The sequence below is a fragment of the Ovis aries genome, chromosome 9, assembly GCF_016772045.2.
Source record: "Ovis aries strain OAR_USU_Benz2616 breed Rambouillet chromosome 9, ARS-UI_Ramb_v3.0, whole genome shotgun sequence".
Classification (NCBI taxonomy): domain Eukaryota; kingdom Metazoa; phylum Chordata; class Mammalia; order Artiodactyla; family Bovidae; genus Ovis; species Ovis aries.
The window spans coordinates 4,350,625-4,368,054 of NC_056062.1; the positions used below are offsets into that span (position 1 = coordinate 4,350,625).

General features: G+C 43.8%; 1 protein-coding gene across 1 annotated transcript in view; it reads right to left on the reverse strand.

Annotated features, from left to right (window-relative positions):
* The window catches only part of COL19A1 (collagen type XIX alpha 1 chain), a 488,172-nt gene extending 471,590 nt beyond the window's left edge, over window positions 1-16,582 (reverse strand). Inside the window, exons 1-2 of the mRNA XM_042253848.2 lie at window positions 16,503-16,582; window positions 691-817 (exon numbers count right to left, since the gene is read on the reverse strand). Of these exons, the coding sequence (XP_042109782.1) occupies window positions 691-781 (91 nt within the window). The 5' untranslated portion in view covers window positions 782-817; window positions 16,503-16,582. The remainder of the gene's footprint in view (window positions 1-690; window positions 818-16,502) is intronic.
* Window positions 16,583-17,430: the final 848 nt, after the last annotated feature.

Below are 17,430 nucleotides of genomic sequence, written 5' to 3' on the forward strand. Positions count from 1 at the left end.
AAATATTAGGGCTTCCCTGATGGCTCAGTGGTAAAGAATTAACCTGTCAATGCAGGAGTCATCCCCTGGAGAAGGAAATGGCAACCCATTCCAGTATTCTTGCCTGGGAAATCCCATGGAAGTGGAGCCTGGCGGACTACAGTCCATGCGGTTACAAAAGATCGGACACAACACAGCCACTAAATAACAACAATTATTTATTTAGGTCAAAAAGTGCTCTAAGACTGTTATTTTCCTGTTCACTTCATCTGAGACACTACAAAACTGACATATAATTAAGCTACGTTTCTTTTTCTATTTTAGTCTTTTTTCACTTTTCCCTAATTAACATTAGATACATCCCTTAATACTAACTGGGAATGAGTTTCCATATTATCATCTGAATAATTTAAGTAACATCATTTAAAGGCGAAAGGGAGAAACAGACACATGGATGCCAAATGCATACTTATATTTATAAACATCAATGAGATAAACAAAAGCTATTTAGACTACGACATATTGAAAAATGTAAATCTAGGCATTCTCAATGTGTGACTTGAAGGTCAACGGGGAAAACAATAAATTCTTATCTGTTTTTTACTTGTAGATTTAATCTGTCCTCTTCAACCATAAGATTTTAATATTTTTTTAAAAAAATAAAGACTACAAATAACATTTGGAGACTGGACACAAAGGTGACCTGGATACCTGGCTTGTCCCTGCTCATCACGGAAGCGGAAACAGGAAGCAGGAACGTTGCGGCCCAGAGCCAAAGCCTCCAAGAATCAGCAAGCCTCATGGCGCCTCTGAACCATGGGAACCAGTGGCCACAGATCTGCAACAGAACAGAACGTCTGAATTGAGCTCGTGTATACAGTTCCTTTCATTATCATTCCCAGAAAATCCTCCGCACCAAGGAGAACACAAGAGATTTTTACATTACACATAATTATATAATTGGATATCTGATTATATATAATTTGCTGTTGCTGTTCAGTCACTCAATCGTGTCTGATTCTTCGAGATCCCATGGACTGCAGCATGCCAGGCTTCCCTGTCCACCACCATCTCCTGGAACTTGTTCAAACTCATGTCCATTGAGTCAGTGATGCCATCCAGCCATCTCACCCTCTGTCGTCCCCTTCTCCTCCTGCCTTCAATCTTTCTCAGAATCAGGGTCTTTTCCAACGGGTCAGTTCTTCGCATCAGGTGGCCAAAGTATTGAACCTTCAGCTTCAGTATCAGTCCTTCCAATGAATATTCAGGGTTAATTTCATTTAAGATTGACTGGTTTGATCTCCCTGCAGTCCAAGGGACTTTCAAGAGTGTTCTCTGACACCACAGTTCAAAAGCATCTATTCTTTGGTGTTCAGCCTTCTTTAAGGTCCAGCTCTCACATCCATACATGATACTGAAAAAGCCATAGCTTTGACTAGATAGACCTTTGTTGGCAAAGTAATGTCTCTGCTTTTTAATATGCTGTCTATGTTTGTCATAGTTTTTCTTATAATTAGACACTATATATTAATGTAGACTTTATTATGCATGAGAAAGCTCTGAAAATATTTTCAGATTAGTTCCTATTTATTAATGCCATACACCCCCTCATTTCTCATCTTTGAAATCTTTTTTAAAACCACACCACTTATACAATGATTTGTATATATATATATATATATCTTTATTGGGGGTGGCAGCAGGGGAGCTTCCCTGGCAGCTCAGATGATAAAGAATCTGACTGCAGTGCAGGAGACCTGGGTTTGATCCCTGGGTCAGGAAGATCCCCTGGAGAAGGAAACAGCTACCCACGCCAATATTATTGCCTGGAGAATTCCAGGACAGAGGAGCCTTTAATCCTAGTAAAATACAAATATTAAAATTTACCATTGTAACCATTTTTAAGAGTATAGTTCAATGGCATTAAGTACTTCACATTGTATATTCACCACCACCATCTATAACTTTTCATCTTGCAAAACTGAAACTCTGTATCTATGAAACAATAGCTCATCATTTCTCCCACCCCCAGCCCCTGGCAAACACCATTCTGTTTTCTGTCCCTATTAATCTGACTGTCCTAAATCACATATATGGGGAATCATGCTATACTTATCTTTTTGTGACTTTATTTCACTTGGTGTAATGCCGACTAAGGTCTGTCTAGTCAAGGCTATGGTTTTTCCTGTGGTTATGTATGGATGTGAGAGTTGGACTGTGAAGAAGGCTGAGCGCCGAAGAATTGATGCTTTCGAACTGAGGTGTTGGAGAAGACTCCTGAGAGTCCCTTGGACTACAGGGAGATCCAACCAGTCCATTCTGAAGGAGATCAACCCTGGGATTTCTTTGGAAGGAATGATGCTAAAGCTGAAACTCCAGTACTTTGGCCACCTCATGCGAAGAGTTGACTCAATGGAAAAGACTCTGATGCTGGGAGGGATTAGGGACAGGAGGAGAGGGGGACGACTTGATGGACGTTAATCTGAGTGAACTCCAGGAGTTGGTGATGGACAGGGAGGCCTGGCGTGCTGTGATTCATGGGGTCACAAAGAGTCGGACATGACTGAGTAACTGAACTGAACTGAACTGAATGTCCTCAAATTTCGATCATGTTGTAGCATGTGTCAATATTTTCTTTCTTTTTAAGACTGAATAACATTCCACTGTATGTACATACCACATTTTGTTTATCCATTCCTCCACTGAGAGACACTGGCTGCTCCCAGCTTTTAGCTATTGTGAATAATGCTGCTATGAACATGAAGGTGCAAAAATCTGTTCAAGTCCCTGCTTTCAATTCTTTTGGGTACATACTCAGAAGGGGTCATATGAAAATTCTACTTCTAATTTTCTGAAGAATTCCCATACTGTTTTCCTTAGCAGCTGCAACATTTTACATTTCCACCAACAGTGAATCATGGTCTAATTTCTCCAATCCTTGTTAACATTATTAATTTCTGGTTTTTTGCTTTGTTTCTTGGTTTTTTTTGCTTTTTTTTTTTTAAACAGCAGTCATCCTAATGGGTGTAAGATGATATCTCATTGTGGTTTTCAGTTTCATTTACCTAAGGATTCATGATTTGAACATCTTTTATCTGATATTTGTAAATCTTCTTTGGATAAATGTCTACCTAAATCCTTTGCCCACTTTTTAATCTGTTTTTTTGTTTTTTGTTTTTGTTGCATTGTAGAAATTCTTCGTTTATTTTGGAAATTAATCCCTTATCAGACATGCGTGTTTGCTCAGTTGCTTCAGTCATGTTCGACTCTGCGAACCCATGGACTGTAGCCAGCCAGGCTCCTCTGCTCATGGGATTTTCCCAGCAAGAATACTGCAGTGGGCTCCTATGCCCTCTTCCAGGGGATCTTCCCGATCTAGAGATAGAACCCACATTTCCTGCATTGCCACCAGAGAAGCCCCCTTATCAGTCATAATGATTTGCAAACATTTTATTCCATGTTGTAGATTATCTTTTCACTTGGTTAATTGTGTCCTTTGCTACAGAGAAGGTTTTTTGTTTTTTTCATGCAGTTTAATTTATCTGTTGTGGTTGTTTTTTGTTTTTTGTTTTTTTTTTTGCCTGTCCTTTAGGGCTTCCCTTGTGGCTCAACTGGTAAAGAATCCGCCTGCAATGCAGGAGACCTAGGTTCAATCCCTGGGATGGGAAGATCCCCCAGAGAAGGAAAGGCTACTCACTCCAGTAGTATTCTGGCCTGGAGAATTCCACAGACTCTACAGTCCATGGGGTCGCAAAGAGTCAGACACAACTGAGTGATTTTCACTTGGCCGGTCCTTTTGGTCATATGATTTATGTTTTAAAAATAGAATTATATTTTTCACAATTTTTTCCCTTCTGAATAGTAATCTTTCCTTCTATTTAAAGAAAAAAAAAAGGATATATGTAATGTCTGCCTTATCTGAGCCTGACTTGGCATCATTTTTAACTTTAGTGGTTACCTCTCATAATTGTTTATCTTTCTGATGTAGGTTACTACTTTGTACATATTACAATAAAGATTTTAATAAAACAAATCCCTGTAATGGAAAACATAAACATTAATTAAGTTTTTTTATATTAAAGTAACTACCATGGAAACATGTTAGAATTGGACATGGAACAACAGACTGGCTCAAAATTGGGAAAGGGGTACATCAAGGCCTCTTATTGTCACTCTTATTTAACTTCTATGCAGAGTACATCATGTGAAATGCCGGGTTGGATGAAGCACAGGCTGGAATCAAGATTGCAGAGAGAAATATCAACAACCTCAGATATGCAGATGACACCACTCTTATGGCAGAAAACGAAGAGGAATTAAAGAGCCTCTTGATGAAGGTGAAAGAGGAGAGTGAAAAAGCTGACCTAAAACTCATCATTCAAAAAATGAAGATCATAGCATCCCATCCCATCACTTCATGCATAGGGGAAACAATGGAAACAGTGACAGATGTTATTTTCTTGCACTCCCAAATCACTGCAGACAGTGACTGCAGCCATGAAGTTAAAATATGCTTGCTCCTTGGAAGGAAAGCAATGACAAACCTAGACAGCGTATCGAAAAGCAGAGATATCACTTTGCTTTGTCATCATCATCTAGTCGCTCAGTCGTGTCCGACTCTTGTGACCCCATAGACGGCAGCCCACCAGGCTCCTCTGTCCATGGAATTCTCCAGGCAAGAACACTGGAGTGGGTTGCCATTGCCTTCTCCTTACTTTGCTTACAAAGGTCCATATAGGCAAAGCTATGGTTTTTCTAGTAGTCATGTATGTATGTGAGAGCTGGACAATAAAAAAGACTGAGTGCTGAAGAACTGATGCCTTTGAACTGTGGTGCTGGAGAAGACTCTTGACAGCAAGATCAAACCAGTCAGTCCTAAAGGAAATCAACCCTGAATATCATTGGAAGGACTGATGCTGAAGCTGAAGCTGAAGCTGAAGCTCCTGCTTTGGCCACTTGATGGGAAGAGCAAACTCATTGGAAAAGACCCTGATGCTGGGAAAGACTGAAGGTAGGAGAAGGGGATGACAGAGGATGAGATGGTTGGATGGCATCACCGACTCAATGGATTTGAGTTTAAGCAAACTCTGGGAGATAGTGAAGGACAGGAAAGCCTGGCGTGCTTCAGTCCAAGGGGTCTCAAAGAGTCAGACTCGACAGAGTGACTGAAAAACAACAAAAACATGGAAACAGAATGCAAGTTAAAATATAAGGGCCCTCTCAGTATATTTAATTGCAGTATTATTAGAATAGCTATGGTAAGAGTTTTAAATATACAAATCATATTATACCACTTTTGTCATAATTCAAAGTTTATTCAAGTCAGATAGAAAAGAATGCATGACACCAAAGGCTAGATGTTGTCAATAGACACTCTTTAGGAAAAAAAAAAAAAAAACCTAAAGCCACCATCTTTGATATTCTGCCTGTGCCAAATACCTAGATCAGCATTTTAAAATTAATTCAAGATTTAGATATTTCTGCATGAATAGCTAGAAGCAGTAATTTCAATATGAAAACCACATGTGTGGTTCTAAAAATCAAACAGCTGGTTTTATGCTTATTTCTTTTGAACTCTTTCATCCATCTATAGTCATAATCCTCATATGACTTTACAAACTTATCCCAGCTATTATTTCAAGTCAGTTGGTAGCTGTTAAAACAGTTTTATTTCAAATAAATTAGCTCACAAATATTGATCTCAACTTCAGAGGAATGCTTGACTATTTGCATTTTAACCAAAGTGATTTTTATGAGTTGAAAATTAGCAGTGTAATACAGTGTTTAAAACTTCATGCCCAGACTCTGCCTGCTTATGGACATTATGTAATTTCATCAAGACTTCATTTATTCATCTGAAAACTGAGAATAATTCTACAACTATATCACTTAATACATGGAGAAAGTATATCACAGGGCACTGAACCCAGTAAGTGTTCAAAAAAGTTTCTGCTATTACAATTATTTACTCCACATACTCATAAATAGCAAGTGAAAATTTACAATCATATTTATCTATTCAGCCTGAGATTGATAGCGATAACTGAAGAATGGAGAAGTATCAAAGCATCCTAAAAATCTGTGTTCATTGACGCTTTGGTCCCTGTTTTAGCAACAAAAAAATCAGAGAGCTATAGGCATAAGCATATGAGTTCAATCTTGAGGTCTATCAAAATATTCCAGTCACTTGGAGGATAATAGTACTTAATTTCAATCTCACTTATTCAAAATGTTTGAAGAATAGACGTTATATTTAGTTGGCTAAATGTTCTAGTTACTAAAGAATTGCTGTTCCACCACTCTATTGAAATGTTTCTGGCCAAGTTCAGCAAAAACTTGAAAGAAGACTCCTTTTCTCCTGGTGTCTTAACTCCACCCTCCATGACATTTTCAACAGCTTACCCCTCCCTCCTTCTTGAAACCCTCCCTTCTCATCAGCCTCCCTCCCTCCCCTTTGCTGATACTCCGTCTAAATCCCCTTCTCAGATCTTTTTTCTACCTGATTTATTAATGGTGGTTATCTGCGGGCATCTGAGAGTATCTGAAAGGCGGTATCTTCCTCTCCTCTCTCTTTATAATGTCTCCTTAGGTCATCTTACCAATTCTCTCTGCTTTAAGTAGTATCTGTCAGATAATGAGTCTAAAATTCACGGCTCCAGGCTAGCCCTCTTCTCTGAACTTCGGATTGTGCATCTAACCACCCACTCAGTAATCCCTCTCAGACACAAGCATCTCTATATATCTCAACACCAAACTAAATGCTTGCTTTTTGACCATGCTCTTCCTCGCCTCCATAATTCACCCTCATCAAGACGCTCCAACGAGAATCCTAAGCTTTCTTCTGCCTTCACTACTGCCCTCTCATGCATTGCCGTCCAACAAGTGGCATCAGTGCTACTCCAAACACCTCTGAGAGCCACACACTGCTCTCTACACCTCTGCCACTTGCCTGGTGAAGACTCCTCCCCAGCCTCCTCACTATTCCCCTCCACTACAGGCTCCTGACCAGGTTTGCGCTCTACATACACCGGACAGTGTTCCTTAAAATCGGAGTTAGATCACGTCACTGCCCATCTCAAGCCCTTTCACGGTTTCTCATCAAATTTGGAGGGCTTCCCTGGTGGCTCAGGAGTAAAGAATCCACTTGCAATGCAGGAGATGTAGCAGGAGCCGTGGGATTGATCCATGGATAGGGAAGATACCCTAGAGAAGGAAATGGCAACCCACTCTAGTATTCTTGCCTGGAGAATTCCATGGACAGTTCAAGGGGTCTCAAAAGAGTCAGACATGACTTAGCAAGTAAATAATAGTGGTCAAACTTGGAATGTAATCCAGAAGTCTTTCTATGGCCTAGAAAAAAGCCCCGAGTAACCACCTCTCCAGCTGATGTCCAGTACCTCAAATTCCTTGACTTTTTTTAACTTCAGGGCCTTTGCACATGCTATTTCCTCATGCAGGAATGTGTTGGGTCCTGTTCATCCTGCATCTTTCAGTTTAAATATTACTATGCGGAAGAGCCCTTTCCTGACCAACAGATGCTCTGGCCCTGCTATTCTTTAGCTCAGACTCTTCTGTCTGTACCCAAGTTTATTGCCCTCACTCTACTCTAAACTCCTTCAGGGCAGGGACTCTGTGTCTTGTCCATCACTGTATCTTGGTGCTGAGCATAATACCTGGAAAAGTGGGGCCTCAATAGATATTGAGTTCAAAAGTACTGGAAACTGCCAACTTGCAAATCTTGAGACACAGTGAATTACACTTAACATTTGAATCTCTAGTAACAATGACTGAATATTTTATAATTATTAAGGCATTTCAGAATCTTACACAATTTCAAGGGCTATTATACTAAGCATCATTCCTTTTTGCATGCTTTTAATGTGTTTGTTGCTGGGGGTTTCTGTTATTCCAGTCCTGATTAGAGATGTACTCCACTCAGCCAGGAAGATTTGAAGAAACTTTTTATCAAGGTCTCAAAATGAATCCTTGTACACTGAGACACGCACACATACACCTTTCCTAGATCTTAACCCTCTGCTGCAGGCAGTTCCAAGGTCGACTCCAATACAGTTCTCAAGAGTGCAACCCCCACTGAGGTTTTCCTGGCCCTCTCCCCCAGCTCCTCCCCACTGTCCCCAGACACATCGGGGGTGCTCCTTGCTGTCTTCCACCTGCCTGTGGGGCCTTTCCTGGATCTCTCAATTCATCCAAAGGTTTCCTTCCTCACTGAAACTTGCCTGTTTTCTCTGCTGTTCCCTCAACCCCAGTCTGCTAACTATCAAGATAGTTTCACAAATGCATCCAGGCCAATGTTATCATAGTTGAATGTGTTACTCTTCCCAGCTAAGATTTAACCTTTCATCTTCAATATAATGCTTTACTGATCGAGTGACTTCCCCAAATCACTTTTTTTCAAACTTGTACAAAGATGGCTTTTGACGCATTTTAAGAAAGATATCGAAATTACTGGTCAGACACATGGTCTCGTTTTCTGAAGCAGAATTTCTTTTATATATGATATTTTATTTAATACTCATAATTAGTTGAGAGCCAGGCACACTGGCTCTTAACATTAGCAGGGTGTAAGGCAAGAAATTTATATTCCATATGTCTAAATGTTTAAAAGTCAAAACTAAAGCTAATAAAACTGATAAGAAATGTGTGTTTCCTCCTTTCCTCTTAGCACATGTTTCATGAAGACTAAAAGTCAAGGCCGCATTTAGAACTGAACAGAGCAGGCTGCAAGGATGTGCTGGCCTCTGGCCTGGGCCAAAGCCCCCTCTGCATTGTTCCCTGTTCCTGCCTCCACGTCATTCACTTCATGACAAATAGTTGGGGAAAATGTGGAAACAGGGTCAGATTTCCTTTCCTTGGGCTCCAAAATCACTGCAGATGGTGACTGCAGCCACAAAAGTAAAAGACACTTGCTCCTTGGAAGAAAAGCTATGACAAAACTACCCAATGTATTAAAAAGCAGAGACATCACTTTGCTGACAAAGGTCTGTATAGTCAAAGCTATGGTTTTTCCAGTAGTCATGTACGGATATTGAGGGTTGGACTATAAAAAAGGCTGAGCTCTGGTACTGGAGAAGACTCTTGAGAGCCCCTTGGACTGCAAGGAGATCAAACCAGTCCATCCTACAGGAAATCAATACTGAATATTCATTGCAAGGACTGGTGCTGAAGTTGAATCTCCAATACCTTGCCCACCTGATGAGGAGAGCTGACTCACTGGAAGAGACCCTAATGGTGGGAAAGATTGAGGGCAGGAGGGGAAGGGGACGACAGAGGATGAGATGGTTCAACGGCATCATTGACTCAATGGACATGAGTTTGAGCAAGCTCTGGGAGAGAGTGAAGGACAGGAAAGCCGGACGTGCTGACGTCCATGGGGTCACAAAGAGTTAGCAACTAATGATAACCTGGCTCCATCTGCACCATGAGGGGCTTCACTCACACGTGTGAGAGCTTGCCAGAAAGCTGAGTTTTATCTGCAGCACCTGCAGACACCTTTCCTTGACTGCCTCTTTGGCCTAGAAGTATTCACCCTGTGCTTAGTCTGTCTCTGAGAAGGGGGACCTGAGGAGGAGGTTGCCAGATTCTGCAAGAGGACTGAAGGCCAGTTGGTCAGGGGATGCCAGGATCTTAGGTGCCTAAAGCCTGGTCTAAAAGCTCTGGCTTTGGGTAAGGGCGGGGTCCCTGATCTCTGCGGACTCTTGCCCCTGAAAGCAGATGCACAGACAGAGCCTTCTAAAATGTAGGGCCCAGAGAAGGAATTTTCTTGCCTGGCACAGACATGAAACTTTAAATGTCATAGTGAGGCTCCTTGAGTTCAAGCCTAGGTCTGCTTAGTGGGAAACCCTCTGCTGATACACCATGATGTTTACTATCAGGATGTAAGGCAGACCTATCACATCCCTATATGCATCCTTCTCAGATTTTAGCTCATCTCCATCAAGATTCTAGCCAGACCCTTCACAGTTTCTTCCCAGCACTGCAGAGTACCAATGTCACCACTGTACGTGTGCCCAGCACAGGGCATCTTGGGCAGACAACACTCCTGGAGACCAGGAGCCCTCTCACATCATCCAGACAGCCCTGCCTGCAGCGGATTTCTCACTGCCTTAACAGCAGAGAGATGACAGCTGCCTGAAGGCTGGCCTGTGACCTCCACCCACATCCCTTGTTCTCACTCTTCTTTGCCAACCAGAATTATTTGCAGAGACTGGTTGGGTTTAGGGAACTTCAAAAAGCCACTGTCCTTTAAACTTCCATAATCCAGGTCTTGAAATCCTAGAAAGCAGCTATCGAAACCAAGAATATTTGAACTAGGACATAGATTTTTTTTTAATTCCTTATTAATCCATACTGGTGTACAAAGAGCACAAAGACAGTAGGAACACTGGGAAATCTTAATCTTTCATCCCATCAACAGGATGAGGCCCTACTATGTGCCTGTGTGGATACAGCAGTGAGCCAAACAGTCCCTGGGTCACTCTGGTCAGGGGGATTGCAAGTAAATAAACTCTTAAGTCCTCTTTGAGAAACAGACAGTAGGAAGCAAAGGAACACAGAATATGTAGACAAAATGACAGAATGGAACCTTGCTGGACTGCTTCAAAGGAAACCAAAGCCAATCTTCCTACAATGGAACATGAATATTTTACTGATGTTGTCAGTGTTCAGTCGCTGAGGCGTGTCTGACTCTTTGTGACCCCATGGACTGCAGCACAGCAGGCTCTCCTGTCCTTCACCATCTCCCAGGGTTTGCTCAGACTCATGTCCACTGAGTTGGTGATGCTGTCTTAACCATCTCATCCTCTGCTGCCCCCTTCTCCTTTTGCCTTTAGTCTTTCCCAGCATCAGGGTCTTTTCCAATGAGTCAGCCCTTCACACACGGCGGTACTGGAGCTTCAGCATTGGTCCTTCCAGTGAATATTCAGGGTTGATTTCCTTCAGGATTGATGGGTTTTTTCTCCTTGCAGCTCAAGGGACTCTAAAGAGTCTTCCACAGCACCACAATTCCAATTTTAAACGTTTTGCCATCTAACAGTTAACGATGCTTGTTTTACATCTCTGAAATTTGGCTTTAGCTAAAGGTTTAAAGAGTAGATCTAACACCAAAATAGAAAATAATACAGCAAAGACAAGTGAAAGAAAAAAAAAACAAAGGAGAAAATAGAAAGGAACACGGATTCATTTTACATAAGCTGCTAAATGAGCAACACAATATTTTGACATAAAAAAGCAGGTTTTGGACTTGCCTGGCAGTCCGCTGGTTAAGGGAACCTCCTGCAGGAGGCTTGGGTTCAATTTCTGCCTTCTGCCCATACTTGTAGAGCAGCCAAAAAAAAAAAAAAAAGAAATCATGGCTGGATTTGTGAAATGACTGAGAGAACCCCTGTTTTCAGAACATTCATTACAAAAAGAAATGCCATGTGAGTGGGGAGCGGGTTGATTTTTAAATCAAACCTTCTTGACTATGCTCCAATATGCCTATACATAGCTCCAACCAAGGAAATCTGGCCATACTGTTATGAAGAGACACATCTTGTAAATAAGCAAAAGCAACAGGTGTTACACATTTGTTCTTTTACCAATCTTTAGACTCTATCTTTACTGAAGCTATAGCAGAGCCTATAACCTATTGTAGAAAATTGGCTGGAAAGTCATGCCTATACGGTTAAAATTCCAAGTCCACAATAACACACACACATACACACACAAAATCCTCAAGAGCTTAGGACTCATTCTAGCTTATTTCATAATTTTGCCATCGACTGTAGTCATGAAATTGAAGTGAGTTTGCAGAGTGTAGTCATGAAGTTGAAATGAGTTTGCAGAGGTCTTTTGGGGCTCTGGCAACATCTCTGCCCTTCTTACATTCGACGGAAACCTCTTGACATTTTTAATTACAAGCATCATCTTTTAAAAAATATATATATATATATTTATTTTAATTGGAGGTTAATTACTTTACAATATTGTATTGGTTTTGCCATACATCAACATGTATCTGCCACAGGTATACACGTGTTCCCCATCCTGAACCCCCCTCCCTCCTCCCTCCCCGCACCATCCCTCTGGGTCGTCCCAGTGCACCAGCCCCAAGTATCCAGTATCATGCATTGAAACAAGCATCATCTTTAACCTAGGAATTCAAGTAAGAAATTTCAAAATCATCTTGAATTAATTCTCCATCCCTCATATCAGATCTCTATCACAGTCTATAAAGGCTACTTTCTAGACATTTTTTGAATGCATAACAACTTCCCCATCTTCCCAACAGCTGCTTTAGTTCACATCCTCACCATTTTGATTCTGGAAAAGTATGATAGGCTTCAGTAATCTCCTCTCTTCCAGGCCTTTTCCCCGGAACTCCATTGCCCTACTGCCCAAAACTTCTATGTCTAAAGCAAAGACCTGGCTTTTGTGCTCTGCCATCTGAAAGTCTCCTAGTGCTTTCCACGCCTACTCCTCAGGGAGGCAGGCGCTCAGGGTGGTGTTACAGCTGGGCCTCAGCTCATCCGACCAGGCTCATGTCCTGCTACTTCCTTCCAACACACTCTATTCCATCAAACTATTCCCAGTTCCCAAAATGTTCCAGGCTTCTGAACATGGTGGCATGTTATTCCAAGTTTTTCTCCACCTACTCTGCCCTCCACATGTATTTCAGGCTCTACGTCCTCTCTGAAGTCTGCAAGTCCCATCCTGGAGCTCATCACCCTGCGACCCACTGGCACTCAGGACCCAGCCCTGATTCAGCTCGGGCTACACTCCTTTGTGGTAACTTGTGGGCTTTCTATCTCCTCTCTGTACTGAATACCTTGAAGAAAACAGATTGCATCTGATATCAGCATTTTGTTTCAACTTGGCATTTGATGGATCCTTATTTGATCAGTTTGTAGGATGAATACAGTCTAAGGCAATACATGTGGGCTAAAACTAAACAAATGAAAGGTTGATGCCAAGTAATAAATATATCCGTGTAGAGATTTAACAATTACAGCAATATATGGATAAAGTGAAGAGTTACAGAGAAGAAAAAACTACTAAAAAGAAGGCTCAGTGAACATAATTTCAGTTATAAACCAGTGAGATTTTATAATTTCAGTGAGACAAAAAAAAAAAAAACAAAAAACCTTTAAACTTGTCTTCCTTTACTGAAAACATACTCCCTGGTTCTTAATGTTTATATTTCTTAAAGCTGATCAACTCTATCACATTTTTTCAAAGTTCTGTGATTTCTCCTGTCACTTCAAAACTAGTGCCAACTTTCCAGGGGATCTCCAGGCCTAGGTTACCCTTCAGCAGGTTTAAGCAACTCTCTCCACCCTCAATAACTGTTTCTTTTATTGACTCACTTCTCTGAATGACAGTTGTCGCCATCAACTCTCTAGATACTATTCTCAATTTGACCGTCATGACCAATCTGGATTTTGTCAAATTTTAATTCTCTAGCTCTGCCTGAAACAGGTATTTATATATCAGTGACCCAATGCCACTTCAAATTTTAAATAAATATATTAATGTTGGGGGGGGGGTGGGACTTTCCAGGTGGTACAGTGGTGAAGAATCCACCTGTCAGTGCAGGAGATGCAAGAAATGCGGGTTGGATCCCTAATTGGGGAAGATCTCCTGGAGTAGAAAACAGGAACCCACTCCAGTATTCTCGTCTGGAGAGTTCCGCGGAAACAAGAGCCTGGGGGACTAAAATCCATAGGTCGCAAAGAGTCAGACATGACTAGCAATTGAGCACATGATGGTTTTGCCTAATCTATCAACTTTTCTTGATGTTTCCATTTGGAAGCCTCAACCAACATTCTGATCAACTACTCTCGCATCTCAAGATTATCTTTGATTTCTCCCAGAGAGAGATCAGAGGAGCTTTGGGCCTCCCGAGGCTTGCATGACAGGCCTGATGTTCCACTCTGTTCTTTTTTTTAGTATCACTGTTGCATCTGCCTTCTTTGTATCATTTCTAAATGCAGTGTGCAGCTTCCTTACCTGGTTATCTCACTCACTGCCTGCAGAGTCACACCCTGTGCGCCTCTGGCCTCTCAGGCCTCCCTTTAGTCTCTCCTGGGCAGGGGCTCTCTGCTCTCCTCATCTCAGGTTTCACCCTAGCTTGGATTCTCCATCTTACCAGGCAGATGACGGCTGGCTGGCCCCCACCTCTAAGCCTCCACGCATGCCTTTCTCTCTGACTGGAATGTCCTCTGCTCTATTCTGCTAAGCCTCCTTATTCTCTGCTGCTTTAACATATACTCCACAAGGTGACCCACCACAAATATTTTTTTTCCAGCATCCTCTTCAGGTTCTATATTAGCATCTTACTAGCTTTATTTAGTTTCTACTCCTGCTAATTTTTCATTCTTCACTTGAATTTGTACTTATGATCCCAACTGGCCATACAACCATGGTTTCTATCTCCTTATCTTCTCCTGCCTTTAAGACATCCATTCTGTGTACCCCTCAGGCCTTTCTGTCTGCTGGGGAAATAAATGAACTAAAATTGCAGCAGGAAAAAAATTAAACTGAAGAGCCTGAAAGTAGATGGGAATTTTCCATTTCTGGAGACTAGCAGGGGCTTCCATCCATCTTAGGTGGTTTCCTTCCATGATGATGATTCAGGCACAAAGATAATGTCCCAACTGAGAGAATAATCACACTGGGTTTTCTGTCACCTTTTTGCTCTTTCTCTGACCTTTTCTTACCAGGTTCAGGCTCTCCCCCCTGCTCCATGGTCCACCTTCCCTCTCCTTTCTCAGAAGACCCCACTTAGATTCCTGGCCACTTTTCACAGAAGCACCTACCTGTTAACTTTCTGCATTTTCTATCCCCCTAGGGAGAGAATGAACTTTCCACCCCTGAGGATCACTGTCCTCCTTCCCACTCAGAAGAGAGATATTCCTGAGGAAGGGACTTTTAGGGGTATTTCGCAGCATCTGAGGACCTAAACATCTCCAGCTCTGCTTGCCGGGATCAAAGATCTCTACTTAGGGAGGGTCCCACCGTTTTCTCTCTATGGACCAGAAGATGCTGAAAGGCTCACTTAGTTAAGAGGTTATTTAAATCCCTTAAAGAAAAAGAGCGGCGCTCGTTTTGGGCAGAAGCAGCAACTTTGGTCGGTCCCTGTTCGTGTGTGTGTGTGTGTGTGTGTGTGTGTGTGTGTGTCTGTGTGTGTGTGTGTCTGTGTGTGTGTGTGTGTTTGGTTTTTTTGTAAGGATGGGTGGGAAGGGGGCTGATGAAGAGGGTCTATCTCTATTATTGGGTAGATTTAAAATCCTTTTCCGCGTACAAACCATCCTCCCATCTGGTTGCTCCGCAGCCTTCTCCTTCAGGCCAAAGAGGGAACAAGGTACTCTTGGGATGGGGGTGGCGGGGGAAGGCGTGGGGCGGGGGTGTGTGTTGTGAGCGGGAATGGAGGCACCGCAGTGTTTTCCTTTAAGCTCCCAGTTCCCAGCCTCAGAGGACTCGCCGGTGCAATCCCGGGATGGCGCCCTTCACACTCCAGGCATCTGCAGGATGCGGGGTCCCCCGCAGCCCGCTGTTCCCTGCGCCTGGGTTCCGGAACCCGGCTCCTCGCATCCTCCCGCAGTCCGCGTCTCGGCGCCGCCGGGGCTGCCGCATGCCGGGCCCGACCCCCCGCCGGTCGGCCCACCGACTCGCCTTCGCCGTAACCCTCTCGGGGCAGCTTTCGCTTCCAAGCCGCGCGCTCCGGATGAGCTGGGCTGCCCGCGGCCGCGGCCGGCTGGGTTCCGAGCCAACAAACTTCTCTCCGACTCCGCAGCGCGCGGGCGGCCGGCCGGGGCCGCGGGACCATCGGGGCGCCGAGCCGGCGCTCCGGGACGAGCGGGCCCGGGGAGCCCAGCCCCGGGACCCCTCCCCCGGCCGCGCCGCAGCCCTAAGAGCCGCGCTCGGAGCAGCAGCCGCAGGGCAGGACCGGTAACCGCGCGGGGAGCCGGCGCCGCAGCCCCGCGCCCCCCAGTGTACGCCCCTTCGCTGTCTCCTCGCTTTCTAGGCGGGGGACGTCTCTAGACAGAGGTTTTAAAAAAAGAAAAAAAGAGCTCTAACGGCACGGGTTTCTTTTGAGTGGATTTGTTTTCTGCGTTTCTCCCCGGAGATTTTTTTTTTTTTTTCCCTTCTGTATTCTGTGTCCTGACCGCATCAGCAGGGCTCTCAGTTCTGCTCCACAGACACACAGATCCCGGCAGAAGCACCTAGAACTAAAGTATAAAGCCCGCAGCCTGCAGGGTGGGCACACACGAACACGACCCACCAGCATCTACGCAGCGCGCTCGGGCGGCCCAGCCGTGCCCACAGGGCGGCCTCCCGGGCTACGGCTACCTACGGGAATGCGAAATGGCAGGTGTGCGTTCCGTACGCACCCCGACCCACCGACGAGCGGAGCCCCGCGTTCCGATTTTCTGGGGAAACCGGTGCGGCGGAGACGCAGTCCCGCGAGGGAGCGTGCGCGCTGGGGAGCGGGCGGGCGCGGGGTCGCGGCGCCGCGCACTTACCTTGGCCGCGTGCGGGGCTCGCCGGCCGGCGGGCGGGCGGGCGCGAGGCTGAGCACCGCGGCACGGAGCGCCCTGCGAGTGGGGCCGGGGCGCGCGCCGCTGCCCTTATTAGTCTCTCCCCGGGTGACCCTCCCACTCGTCGAGGACGAGGACTCCGCAAGACGGGACTCCGCCAACTCGGGCCCGGGTTTTCCTTAATTACGGCTACGTCGCCCCAGAGCCTTGCAGGTTTCCGCTTTATCCGCTGTTTCCCATCACATAGAGAAGGCTGGTTGCAAAGGCTTCGAGTTTCTCACTTTGTGAAGTGTCATCCAAGTATGGTATGCGGCGGACATTCGAAGGTAGACAACTGGCTTTTTAACAGATGGACTCTGAAGGGACATAATTTCTGTTTCATTTTGTGCTGCTATATCAGTTTAGATAAAGTTAATCAAAAGAGGCTGTTCCGATCATGCTTGGATGTACAGAGTTGTGTGGTTTTGTCTCAGACTCCACAGAAGTGTTTTGTGATTTTAAATATTCTATCTTTCTATAGATCGGCGCTACAAATCCTGAACTCTTTGGGGCCCCTTATAACATGTGAAGGTGGCATTTTTTAGCATATTCAGTGTAGGGGCATGTATGTAGAGTATATATATGTGTGTGTATATATATATATATATAGAGAGAGAGAGAGAGAGAGAGAGAGAGTAGGTATACATATGTATTGTAGGTACATATATGTGTATTTGAAAGAAAAGTTAAACCGCTATCGAATTCAGAAAAGTCAGGCATTAGAAAACAGATAAATTGGTTTAATGTTCAGCATTGCTACAGTTGACGAAATAGAATAAATTGTAGTATTGATCCACAATGGTGAAAATCATTAAAGTTAAAAGTTATTTTAAAACCATAGCAATAGGTTTTGTAAATGTCTGGGTTCACAGGT